The sequence below is a fragment of the Bidens hawaiensis genome, unplaced genomic scaffold (assembly GCF_021521415.1).
Source record: "Bidens hawaiensis isolate Kalapana, Puna unplaced genomic scaffold, B.hawaiensis_p1.1 tig00035078_1, whole genome shotgun sequence".
Taxonomy (NCBI): Eukaryota; Viridiplantae; Streptophyta; class Magnoliopsida; order Asterales; family Asteraceae; genus Bidens; species Bidens hawaiensis.
In genome coordinates this window covers 39,597-52,497 of record NW_027496103.1, presented here as the reverse complement: position 1 = coordinate 52,497, position 12,901 = coordinate 39,597, and the positions used below count along the sequence as shown (strand labels likewise).

The 12,901-nt window shown below is 37.2% G+C and overlaps 1 protein-coding gene and 1 pseudogene across 1 annotated transcript; one reads left to right on the top strand and one right to left on the bottom strand.

Moving 5' to 3' along the window:
- Positions 1–69: 69 nt before the first annotated feature.
- Positions 70–2,879, top strand: LOC143586994 (7-hydroxymethyl chlorophyll a reductase, chloroplastic-like). The gene is made up of 18 exons (XM_077068406.1): positions 70–157; positions 259–358; positions 444–528; positions 628–739; positions 810–894; positions 984–1,104; positions 1,178–1,229; positions 1,304–1,366; positions 1,474–1,571; positions 1,655–1,690; positions 1,762–1,823; positions 1,900–1,927; positions 2,006–2,085; positions 2,167–2,236; positions 2,303–2,360; positions 2,435–2,499; positions 2,570–2,664; positions 2,740–2,879. The coding sequence occupies exons 1-18, from the start codon at positions 70–72 to the stop codon at positions 2,828–2,830; spliced, it is 1,389 nt and encodes a 462-aa protein (XP_076924521.1). The 3' UTR covers positions 2,831–2,879.
- Positions 2,880–3,114: 235 nt separating this feature from the next.
- On the bottom strand, positions 3,115–10,286 carry LOC143586983 (myosin-6-like; annotated as a pseudogene).
- Between the last annotated feature and the right edge of the window lie 2,615 nt (positions 10,287–12,901).

The following is a 12,901-nucleotide window of genomic DNA, read 5'->3' as shown; positions in this document are numbered from 1 at the left end:
TATTATGTGGCGGAAAATGAATGAATGAATGAATGAATGAATGAATAATAGTTTGTTTAGTTGGGTGCCATGGGTGCCTTGTTCCAATCATCATCCGTTCTTCTTAATCTTAATGTTGTTTCTGCTTCTTCTTCTTCTTCTTCTTCTTCATCTAAAGGTTCTGCTGCTGTTATTCTTCTTCTTCTTGCTGTTGGTGTTTAACCTAATTAATTAACTAATTCATATTATTATTATTATTATTATTATAATAATCAATAGATGCAAATGTTGTGAAGAAGAAGCAATTGAGAGAGGATTGGCGGCAGCGCTCCAAAGCAATACCTCCTGGAGCCACCTATCCAGCTAAAGACCACTGCAGGCAGGCAACTCACTCACACACTTTCTAATATTAATTATTATTATTATTATTAAGTGTGTTAGTTAAGTAAGTGTTGTGATTGCAGTAAGTGTGGTCTGTGTGATAGTTACTACATTGCTCATGCCAACAATGCCTGTGCTTTCTTAGGAGACGGAATGTCCAGGATTCAAGTCACTCATTCACTCACTCACTCACTGTATTATTATTATTATTATTATTATTTAACAATCCATCAATCAATCCTATCCATCTCATGTTCATGTTCTCAGGGTCTAGAACAAGTGGTTCATGGTAGAGGCCGAAACCCTGATTCTTTAGATGAAACATACTTCGGGGTCCACGAGGACCTTCTCTATGCTCGCAAGATTAACCCTCTTCAAGGTACCATTACTAACAAAACAAAACAAAACTTACTTTCATTTTCTGAAATCTTCTTGTTCTATTTGTTTAGGAGCTCAATGGACTGGGATTGTCACAACTATTGCTATTGAAATGTTAAAATCAGGCATGGTTGAAGCCGTTGTTTGTGTTCAAAGGTACCCTCCAATCAGTCGACCCTATTACTATTACTATACATATGCTTCCTTTTTAATTATTATTATTATTATTGTTTTACGCTTTGCAGTGATCCAGATGATCGACTCTCCCCTAGACCTGTTTTGGCCAGGACCCCCGAGGAAGTTTTAGCAGCCAAAGGTGTTAAGCCCACATTGTCTCCTAACCTTAATACACTTGCTTTAGTTGAGGTACATACTTACCTAATTAACATCAATCATCATCCTAGGTTTTCCATTTTTACAACACTGACTGCTAAAACAGGCTGCAGGTGTAAAACGCCTACTCTTCTGTGGCGTCGGATGCCAAGTACAAGGTATGCCATCTATTACTATTATTAGTTTCATTTCTTCATTGTTATAATGCAGACTAGTTTCTTCATATATGCAGCACTAAGATCAGTTGAGCAGTATTTGAACTTGGACAAACTCTATGTCTTAGGGACTAATTGTGGTAACCTTCTATTTAGTACTCATTGTTACATGGATTGGTGATACAATATCAGTTGCTTTCCATTTGCGTTTAATTTAAAAGCGACTCCTAAATTTTGGGCTTCATAGTGGACAACGGAACACGAGACGGGTTAGATAAGTTTCTAAAAGCTGCTAGCAAAGACCCAGAAACAGTTGTTCACTATGAGTTTATGCAAGATTACAAGGTATTTGAAACTGGACAAATATTCTTGCTTTCTTTCTTGTATTATATTATGGACTTATGGTTATGTTGTTTCATGTTTAATAGGTCCATTTGAAGCATCTGGATGGTCATATAGAAGAGGTAAATCTTGTCATGTGTTAGTGTCATTAACATTTTGCTGTCATGACACCGTTAAATTGAAGTAAACACAGGTTCCATATTTCTCTCTGCCAGCAAATGATTTAGTTGACGTTATAGCGCCATCCTGCTACAGGTAATTGTTGTACAAATTTCTTGAGCTCTTAAACAGAGTAAAGATCTGATGTATCTTTTATGTTTGTTGGCTGCAGCTGTTTTGACTACACAAACGGGTTGGCTGTAAGTTAATTTCTTTTTTTTTTCTTTTCTTTTCCCAAGTGGGCATGGATGTTGTAGTTGAGATTTGATTTTGTTCAGGATTTGGTGGTGGGATACATGGGGGTTCCCAAATATTCTGGAGTGAGCATGACACAACATCCACAATATGTGACAGTGAGGTGAGTTAAAGAACCTTTTTATAAATAATGTTGTACCCGTGTTGTCATGTTTAATTTTTTTTTTCTCTTTTTAATGACTAGAAATGAACGCGGGAGAGAAATGTTGAATTTGGTGAAAAGTCTATTAGAGATTACGCCTACAATATCTGGAGTATAGCTCTAATCTCTTTCTTGTTTTTATATCATATTTTGATAACCGGAGAGTTATTTACTTCAGGGAGAGAGGCGTCCTTTTGTTATGGAAACTGTCAAGGCAGATGATAATGCTAAGCTTGGTATCTCTCTTTTTCTTTTCTTTTTTTTTCTCTTATTGTTATAAATTTGTAAATATTTGTTTGTATATTTTCAGGAAAGGGCCCTGCTCAGCCTGCTCCAAAGTTGATCGGCAACATTATTGCGTTTATACTAAATCTAGTAAGAGTTGTTATTATACATTGACAGTAATAATAAGAATTATACTAAGTTTGGTTTCGTTTCCTATCAGATTGGGCCAAAAGGTCTGGAATTTGCGCGCTATTCATTGGATTACCATACCATCAGAAACTATCTATATGTGAATCGCACATGGGGAAAAGAAAGGTATTCTTTTATTTACTGTCTTAAAACTTAGTAAATGAAATTCGTAACATGTTACGTTTGATTTAATAATAACAGAGCTGACAGACACATGCCATCATATGCGAAGGAACTTGTGTCATTGTATAATGACAACGGTGAGATTGATCGGATCCTTTCGAACAAATGATTGAGTCTCCATGTAATCCTAGCCTCTTAGTTAAAACAAACAAATATAGTTGGCCTCTTCTTTCTCTTAATAGCTAGTTATTATAAAAGAAATCCGTTGTATGTATGTTGTCCAAAAGTAGCAATTAATTAAGTGTGCTAAACTTTCCTTTCTTTTGTACAAAATACATCTCCCGTTACATACCCTACACATATCTAACCCTAACATTACACTAAAGGCAACAAGTAGTAACCTAGCTGAACCTATAAATATATTAAAAAAACAAAAAAACAAAAGTGTTGGGCCTACTCCAATAAAAAATGGAAAGCTGGATTTTCAAGCAGTGGACCTTTTGGTTTTACATCTGCAAAATCCTTCTCATTGAAACACTGAGTAATCTCATCTGTCGAGAAAGGAACACTGCAAACATAATAATAATAATATTAATATTAATAATAATCACCTTGTGCTTGTTTTCTATTCTTACAAAAATAACTATGTATGTTTATCATATACATACCTACAGTTACCAACCAGCAAATAAGAGCTTTTCTCATTATCAGCAAAGACTTTGAGCTTGGATATAACCTGTTTGTTTCAAACTGAGATTATTGGTGGAACTTTGAATCAAACTAAAAGCAACTAACTATGCTTATTAGTTTCTTACTTCTGGGGTTACACTTCCTGTACCGTGATCATCCGTGTAGAGCGTGCAGAGTCTGTAATGCTGATGAACACCTAGAACCTAATCAAAACAGAAATACGTTAATGTAAAGTTTACTTTATTATTTTACCGGATTCTCCAAATTGCATGCAGAGAGACTTACAGGACATAGCTTGGTTGTGAGTTCATCATAGCCAATTTTAGGTTTCTGCTGTATAACCTGCACAAAACGCAAAGACGTTAGGTCAAACTCACAGCGTTAAATAAACACTTGGCTTTAGAAGCATACCAGAAATCCAACTGCTTGCCTCGTGTGTTGAAGTTCATCTAGCGATGAGCCTACATACTGATTTAATTAAATGGTTAGACCTACCAACACCAATTAATTAATATTATTTGAGGTTATTAATTACCTACCTCACTTGAGGTCCGACCGCACCAATGCTCTAGCTCAACTAACCCTGCTTGCACATATTCCCCGTTTCTGTACGTGCAACATTCTTGGTACAAAAGAAAGCTGTGTGTATAAACGAGAGAAAATATGAATGAATGGGACATGCAACATAAAAGAAGGCTGCCTGCATGCATACCTGTTAAAAATCTGTGCATTGATGTTCGAGAAGGCTTCAATGATTATCTTTTGAATCAGAAGTGATGGTACCTGAAGTAAGTAAGTAATTAATTAGGTCGGTCAGCGTATGAATGGACAGACCGACATGTTACTTTTGCATAATAACATAATGCATACATAGTTTTCCTTCAATGTAGCGAGCGTGCCATTTAGGCATTCAATGACAATTCCCCAGTGCGTAGGTGGAGGCGGGTGATCTTGTGATGTTCTAGCTGCCTGAACCGTTGGGATAATATAAATTAGTGCCTTGTTTTGCCTGTTATTAGGACTAGACTTCATAAGAAAGCTATTATCTCGTTTAGATTAATTTAAGACGCTATTTGGTTGAACACACTATTATTTATTATTTGATAAAAGGATGTTTAAAGCAAGCAACCCATATCTCGTTTAGATTAAGATGCTATTTGTGATTGATCTAAAATAACAAGGAAAGTACAGGCTTTTGAAGTCGCATAAACACACCTGAATACAATAAGAGAGAAGTGATGATACGTCCTTCTTAAGATTGTGACGGAGAATTGCAAAGATTTTTTCAACGTAAGCCGTTAATTGTTGCTTAAAAAGCAAAGCTGGGTACTTGCCCTCCACATGTTGTACCAAGTCCTTAGATGATTTACTAAATCCCTGCAATTCAAATCATGATATTTTTTATATATATATATATATATATATATATATATATATATATATATATATCTAAAACATGCATGAAATGAAAGAAAGTAACCATATTTACCTGTGTCATCCTTTCAAATAATGACGGTTTTGGTGATTTATGACCTGCTGCGGTTAAACTCTTCTGAATCAAAAATAGCAATGTGGATGTGGTAGAGAGCCAATAAGCCATATGCTTATTATCATTCTCTTTCTGGAAAACATTGTCTGAATGTTACGTGTCCGTATACACACAAATATATCTATATAACACTTGTTTGGATATAATTAACATACCTCTATTGAAGAACTGATCACCTGAATAAGACGATCAAATACACTCGTTTTTTCAGCTTCAAAATATTTCCATTGTAAAAGGCTTTTGTATATAATATATGTAGCAACAGGAAGCCCTGCTTGCGGTGCGCACATTTGATGTATATATGTGTGAACCCTCGGGGTGGGCAAAAGTGAAATTGCACTAATTTTGACGTTATTTTACTAATCTCGTGAAAATAACGTTAAAAGTGACGGACGGTTAATCAGGCATCATGTAGTGGCGTTGATAGCCGAAAGACAAGGGTACATGCACCGATCAGCCGGTGTCCCGATGATTGAGTGCTATGTGCCTTATGTCCAAGGCTTGATGCAAAACTACTATCGAGCCGGGGGTCTCACCGGAAGCAGCCTCTCTATCCTTATGGGGTAGAGGTAAGGCTGTCTACATCTTACCCTCCTCAGACCCTACCATAGCTTTGCTATTGGTGGGATATACTGAGTACGATGATGATGATGATGATGATGATGATATGTAGCAACCGGTTTTCCTTTACTGAACCCAAGATCATGTTTAATAGCTACCAGAAGGGCGTCAGCATTCTCCTGTAGCATCACATCACATATAAATTGAAAAAAAAATCATATCATCATCATAATTATTAGTATAAGTTGATGTTTACATTCTGCTTATTGGTGCCAGAAAGCTTCATGCTGCCATCTAATGTCTTTACATCTGGACTTCCAAGCTGCCCATTTTGTTGATCCTGAAATTGAATATGACATATTTTCTTTCAAATTAAGTCACAAGTATATATATATGTAATGTGGCATGTTAACTAACCTTAGTTGGCGTGTGACTAGGATGCATCATCACTTGCTGGCGCAGAAACTGTTCCTCAGATTCAATATCAGCAAGTTTTTCTTGAAGGCTACATAACCAAGGAACAAAATTACTAGTTTACCCTTGAATATCATGGTAAGTAAAAAAATATAATAAAATAAAAAAGTCAATCTAACATTGGTGTAACCTTTGCATTGAGGTCTTCAACTCAATTACCATTGACTCTGCATCCCTAGCCTGCTGTGACCGCTCTTCACACAGTTTTTGTGCCTCGTCGAATTTCCACTGAAGCGAGTTAACTGCATACTGCAAGTGTTCCAAAAAGGAATGATTTGATCACTCATGAAATAACATTGATGTTTATTTCAACTACCTTGAGTTTGACATTTTCAGCTGTAAGTTTATCGATTGTCTCGTTTCCGGTAACAGGTATCTCTTCAGGTTTAGGAAGTTGACCAGTTGGTATGTCCTTTGCCCCTTCTTCCTTTACTGAATATTCTGTAATTTCTTTCAAAAATGTCCGTAATTTTGCAATTTCCTCGTCTTTAGCTTCCAATTGGCTGGTCAAGTCTTTTATTTGTTCTTCCAGTTTGCCTGTTGACTTTGCAGCCTGCATTATAAAATTGGATATGGTCGGCATTATAATATATTAAGCCGAGTAAAAGATTATTATGTTCAAGATATAGTCACCAATCTAAGATTTGTTAGTTTCCCGAGTGCTAAATCCCTTCTGCAAACAGTCTGAGTGAGTATTGCTGCTTCCCTTGCCTTTAAAAAATAATTCCGTGCCAAATCATGTCGGCATTGAGTCTACAAGAAGAAATATCAGTTTTAAAAATAATAATAATAATAATAATAATAATAATAATAATAATAATAATAATAATAATAATAATAATAATAATAATAATAATAATAATTGGCACTTGTAAAAGAGAGCCACACATACTTGCAAAGCAACTGCAGCATCATTTTGCATTTGTTGAAGATGCAAATTAGATGCAGCCATCCCACGAATATTGGCCTGGAGTCTAATTACCGAACAATATAAGGCCCTGTAACCTTTCATCACTATATACATGCGTGCACATTTTTGGATAAACAGACATGCCACTTCTCTCCTTCGGCGCTCATACCAACTACGCGCCACTTGTCCTGCATCCATAGGTTTTAATTTCCTGTAACTATTATAAAGGATACAATATATATACATATATACCTCTGATAATAGTTTGTATTGGTATTGCTGAAGTGCGTAACAAGACGTATTTCTTCTTAGCAGCATATGAGAGATATTTTGCTTGAATTTTGATTGCTGATTTCCCTAAAATCTCAGCTCTGCAAGCATCTAGTTCTGCCATTTGACCGGATCTCAGAAAAATTTTTGTTTTACCAATCTGTAACAGTTAATTTTATTAGTTAACTTGTCCTAATCAGGGTTTATTATTATTATTATTATTATTATTATGGTGGTGTTGAAAAAGTACCTGATAACCTTTAAGGTTTGCTTTCTCTAATAGAATCACTGAACACTTGATTTCAACATCACTACAGTTGAAAATGAGAATGAAACTGAAAATCAACATATATTATATTATCAACTACTTTACAGTTAACACAATTACCATTTCTTGACAGCGTCAGGAGCAAGGATTTTGAACCGCTCTATAAAATCACGGAACGGTTTACGGGTAGGAAAACCAGCACAACTGATTCTGATTGCCTCCATAACTCCCTGAAAATAATATGAATTAATATTATTTGAAAACTATCTTCATAATGAAATTATTCAACGTACCCCACACCGAAGTTGTTGCAATATATTTTGATTCTCAAATATATCAGGTTTCAGAAGATTGTTAGGTTTGACACAACGGACATAATGCGGTTCTGTATGACTGAGTGTCTCAAGCAAAGATTGCAGTTGTTGCTGCCAAGACGACATGCATGAGTTACAGCTGGCATTGGGTGGATTAGAACAACAAATTATAAAAAAAGAAAACAATTAAACCTTGAATTTAGAACCTATTGATGAAAACTTTGATGATTTAGTTTCTTCAGCCACGGGTGGGAATAGGTTCGATACAAATGAGCATTTTGAAGCGTTTAAGAGTGCTTGATGCTCTGCAACAACATAGTCCTTGTTCTTGTCCAAAAAAAACTCGCTTTGATAAGTCACCTGAAATCATTTAGTGTACGTAGATTTATCAACTTGCAATGAACATATGTAGAATTTAAGAAATTAGAACTGCATACATCACCGGCATAGTGACAAATAGTGAAATCTGTTTTCGCCAGCTTCGGTTTATTAAACCGTTTATGATTAGTGAATGTTTGGTAGAGCTTTTCTGCAAATGTTTCATGTGTAGATCTTGGAAACATGCTGCATAATATTCAAATTTCATCATTATTTTCTTCAGAGTAGAGGCAAAGACATATATGTGCACAGAATTATAACTAATATTAAATACTTTATGCAAAAAAAAAAAAAAAAATCCCAAACATTGATACATTGATTATATAAGAAAAAGAGACGAAAGTAGTTATTTTTCACATACCAAGCCTCATCCAAAAGAGCAAGGATCCCCCCAGGTTTCTGAAGTAAAAAAAACCGTGTAAAAATTTGAAGCACGATAAACGAAAGCAAAATACAGAAAATAAATATTAGAGACCTTTTCAATGAGATCTAAAATATCTGGATTATCTTCAAACTCTATGTAACTCCAGTCTATTTCCTCCTTAGTATACTCTTCTTGCTCCATCTTAAAAACATGCTGGCAAAGATATTATAATATAAGCATGTATTGTTTGATCAAATAATTACATCTGTACTGATGGATAAAATTTCACAGACCTGATTAAAATGTTGCTGCAGTTTCTCCTTAGTAAGATTAATGCAAAACTGCTCGAAACTGCAACGGGCCGATTTGAATAATTTATGTTAAACAAGAATAATAGGCAACAGCAATGAAATAACCCTAGTCTAAATGATGAAACCAAAGGCGTACCAGTTAAGCACCTGTTTGTCTTAAAACTTTCAAATCCATAAATATCCAGAACCCCAATGAAGAATTTTGAGTCGGCATCTTGACCGATGGTTTTATTAATTTTGCTCACAAGCCTGGATCAGTCGTTGAACAGTGATTCAGAAACACATGAATTTAATAACACAGAATATATATTAATATTAATAACCTACCAGTCAAATATTTGTAAATAAACTATTTTAGCAAATGCATCTCTACAGATAGCTGCAGCAGCTGGATCAAGGCACTTTTTGATGCTTTCGCCACGAGTTACAATCACACGTGTGCAAAAAGAATCTTCAAGAGCGGTCTTATCGCACCTAAAGTAACATAAGTAGTTGCATCAACCAGCTGCTGATTCATAAAACATGCTATTTATTATGAATAAATAAATAATTAATTACATGAAAAGCTCAGCTGCAGTCTTTGGGTTGAGAGGAATCTGGTTCACTCCCTTTAGTGAATTCAATGTTACCTAAGTGAAGAATCGCAGCAACAACACGAAATATAGCGTCCTGTTCATCAGAGCTGATTCCAACAACTTCCATAGCTTTCTTTGTAGCAAGATACTCCTGAGACTCGTCTACGCCGCTCAGTTCAAAAAAGTTTGATTGATTAAGGTAATGAAACTTTCTTGGATTTCCAACTTTGTACTTTTCAGACTCCTCAGGTGGTGCAGCACATAGCATGTAAAAACAATGATAATTTCTCTCAGGGTCAGAAAATTGACAGACGCGTGATCTTTCAAGCAAATAAGTTCTTATAGCAGCACCAGAGATTCTTCCTTTTTCATTAAATTGGATCTCGACAAACTTACCAAAACGACTGTCACAAAGCCACATTTTTTATATATATTTCTTTAAAAAAAAGTTAATCAACTTAAAAGAAGAATCATTAATTATATATTCTCTGGTACCTTGAATTATTGTTTCTGACAGTCTTTGCATTGCCAAATGCTTCAAGAACCGGATTAGACTGCCAAATAGAAATGAATTTGTAAAATAAAAACAAATCACTAGTCAATAGTAAGTAACCAAGTTTCATCAATATATAGTATATATACTTCTAGAACTTGCTGTTCGACACTTCGTTTGCCCTCAGATGAAGGGCCACCGCCCATATACGCAAGATACTGCATAAGATTCTTTGTGCTTTCCGTTTTACCAGCACCACTTTCTCCACTAACAAGAATGGATTGACTTATTTCTTCATTGACCATCTGCTTGTAAGCAGCGTGTGCGATAGCATAAGGATGTGGACTGAGTTCCCCAAGGGCTGCGCCTTTGTATTTTGCCATGACTTCAGTAGAATAGTAATGAGGCAATCTTTTGAAAGGGTTGACAGCGATTAAAATATTACCGGTGTATGTCTGCAATGCAAGTAATGATGAATGAGTTTCCGGTGTATGTATTAAAAGGCATGTGTATGTATATATATATACTTACGTATATTTCATCTTGATCATTTCTACATTTTAAATTTTGTAAAACCCCAGGCTCATGAAGATAAGCCAACTTGGTCATATCATCAACTCCAAGTTCAGGGAACTCGGGATCTTTAGCATGCACACTCGATGCGTTTATAACTACCTGTCAACAAATGATTATGAGATGATATATTCTTATAATAATAATAATAATAATAATAATAATAATAATAATAATAATAATAATAAATTGTTTTCCTGTTGATAATAGAACAGTGAGTTGTTGATCGTTGATCTCGGATACTTCACCATCAATCCAAAGGACCTCGGGATCTTCAAGCCAAACTTGAGATCCAACGACTTTGGAGACACCAGCCTAATCAAAATGAATCAATTTATATATTACACTTAATAATTAGCTAGCTAGCTAGGAGCTAGGTTATTTAATTATGATTATTGATCATATATATATATATATGGAAACAACATACATATATAATATAAATGATTGATTGATTTATATATGCATGCATGCAAGTGGTGATGAGTTGATTGAATTAAAAGCAAGCTATCTTACCATGGTATGAAAACCCTAAACAAAAAGCCACCCCGGCCTAATTCACAATTTGTATCATGGCTGGCAAATCAATTCCAATTCCAATTCCAATTCCAATTCCAATCCAATATTATTTATTCATCGATCTCATAGGCAGCATTTGCATTTGCAATTGTTTGTTTGTTTGTTTTCAGCGTCAAAGGAGATCGATCCAAGGAAGAATAACGCACAAGCCAAACGTTAATTCGTTTGTCCTTTTTTCTACTGTACCCCCTCAATTCATCATTCTAATTAAATCATATGCAACCAAAACAAAAACCCGAAGGTTTATGAAGAGGTAGGCCCAGCAGAGCCCAGTTGGACCCGCAAGACTCACCTCAAAGAGGGACGTCTGCGCAGTTGAACCCGCAAGACTCACCTTCAACAGGGACGTATGCGCAAAGGCTAAACTCGCAAGACTCACCTTGAAGAGAGACGTCTGCGCAGAAACCAACTGGATCCGCAGGACCCACCATGCTCAGAGACGTGACGTCCTTACGCGCAGTACGCAAGCTGTTCCCGCAGGAAAAGCCTCCCAATGGTCGACGTACTCCGCCTGTTCCCGCAGCAACGGATACTAGCCATCAGGGAAGGCTACCCGCGCAGCAAGGCTACACGCACAAGGCACTTAACTCTTAAATAATTCAGTAATGTCACCTGAAGAAGGAGTGAGCAAGCCGGGAATACTCCCGCACAAAGCCGGGAAAACTCCCGCCCAAATGGGCCAGTCCGTACGATACTGGAGGATCTTTTGTACTGTACCTGACGAGGTATGGACAAAAGATCTGACCAAAGATACGACAGCTCACTGACAACAGTATGACGAGCAGCACGCTCTTGTACTGTATGTCACTATCAGCCGCTGTCTACTCACCAACCTGTCGGAGGACGTGCATAGCCTGCAGTTGGTGGAACAGGAATAGTACACAGCCGGCCTGGTCACTATCAGCCGCTGCCTACCCACCAACCACCAGCATGGCATGTGCGTAGCCCACAGTTGGCAGAACATGAATACTATTCAGCCGGCTGTACCTTCTTGGAAACCTACCTTCGGCTATAAATACTCCAACACCTTGGAACGGTATTATCATCTTATCTCATACCATCATATCCGCTCTAGCAATCTCTTAATATACACTTATATTCAAGAGCAATCTAGTCTGATTCTCACGCCGGAGGGTGATCACAAGGAGGTACCCCCCCTTCTCAGTGACGAGCTCACGGTGTCTGTTTTGCAGGTCATCAGAAGAACCATCTTTGCCGGACCTAACCCCTTGTGGGAAACATCTATTTTACCCCCAGATTATCCGTAATCTGCCCGGGGTCAATTAGTGTTTCTTCATTGGCGCCATCCGTGGGTAAAAGCTAGAACTAATTCTCTCAGTTTTTTCAAAACCTCCGAAAAGATGGTTAACGTTACTCCGGTCCCCAGGCCAGGGAGTAACCAAGAAACCCCGGTAACCACAACCCCAGCTACTGGGGGGAACACCGGCGAATACACACATTTTACGAACGCTACCCCGGTTACCCAAGCCGGGGCAAGTGCAGTAAATTTTACGAACACTACCCCGGTTACCCGAGCCGGGGCAAGTGCAGTAAACAATCCTCCCCTGGGATTCATTGATACCCAGGTGGAAAGACAACAGACGAGGCCCCCCGCCAAACACTTGAACAAGTTAAAGTATGGGCGGAAAAACGTCAAAGGGAATTCCAAGCTGAGTTGGATGAACGCTTACGTTCACTCCAACAGGCTGACGAATTCGGAAGCACTCAACAGCTCAACATGAGCAATGAGTGCGAGTACTTGGACGATGATTCGGAGGAATCCGACACCTACGCAAACCCTCGCCATAGGGCGAAAGGGAAGCGTAAGGAAACGGACTTCCAACCGAGAAGGAATTTTGGAGAAACTTTCAAACCAAAAAACGCGGGTAGAAACCCACTGACTTCTCCAAAGCTTTTAGACCAACTGTTGC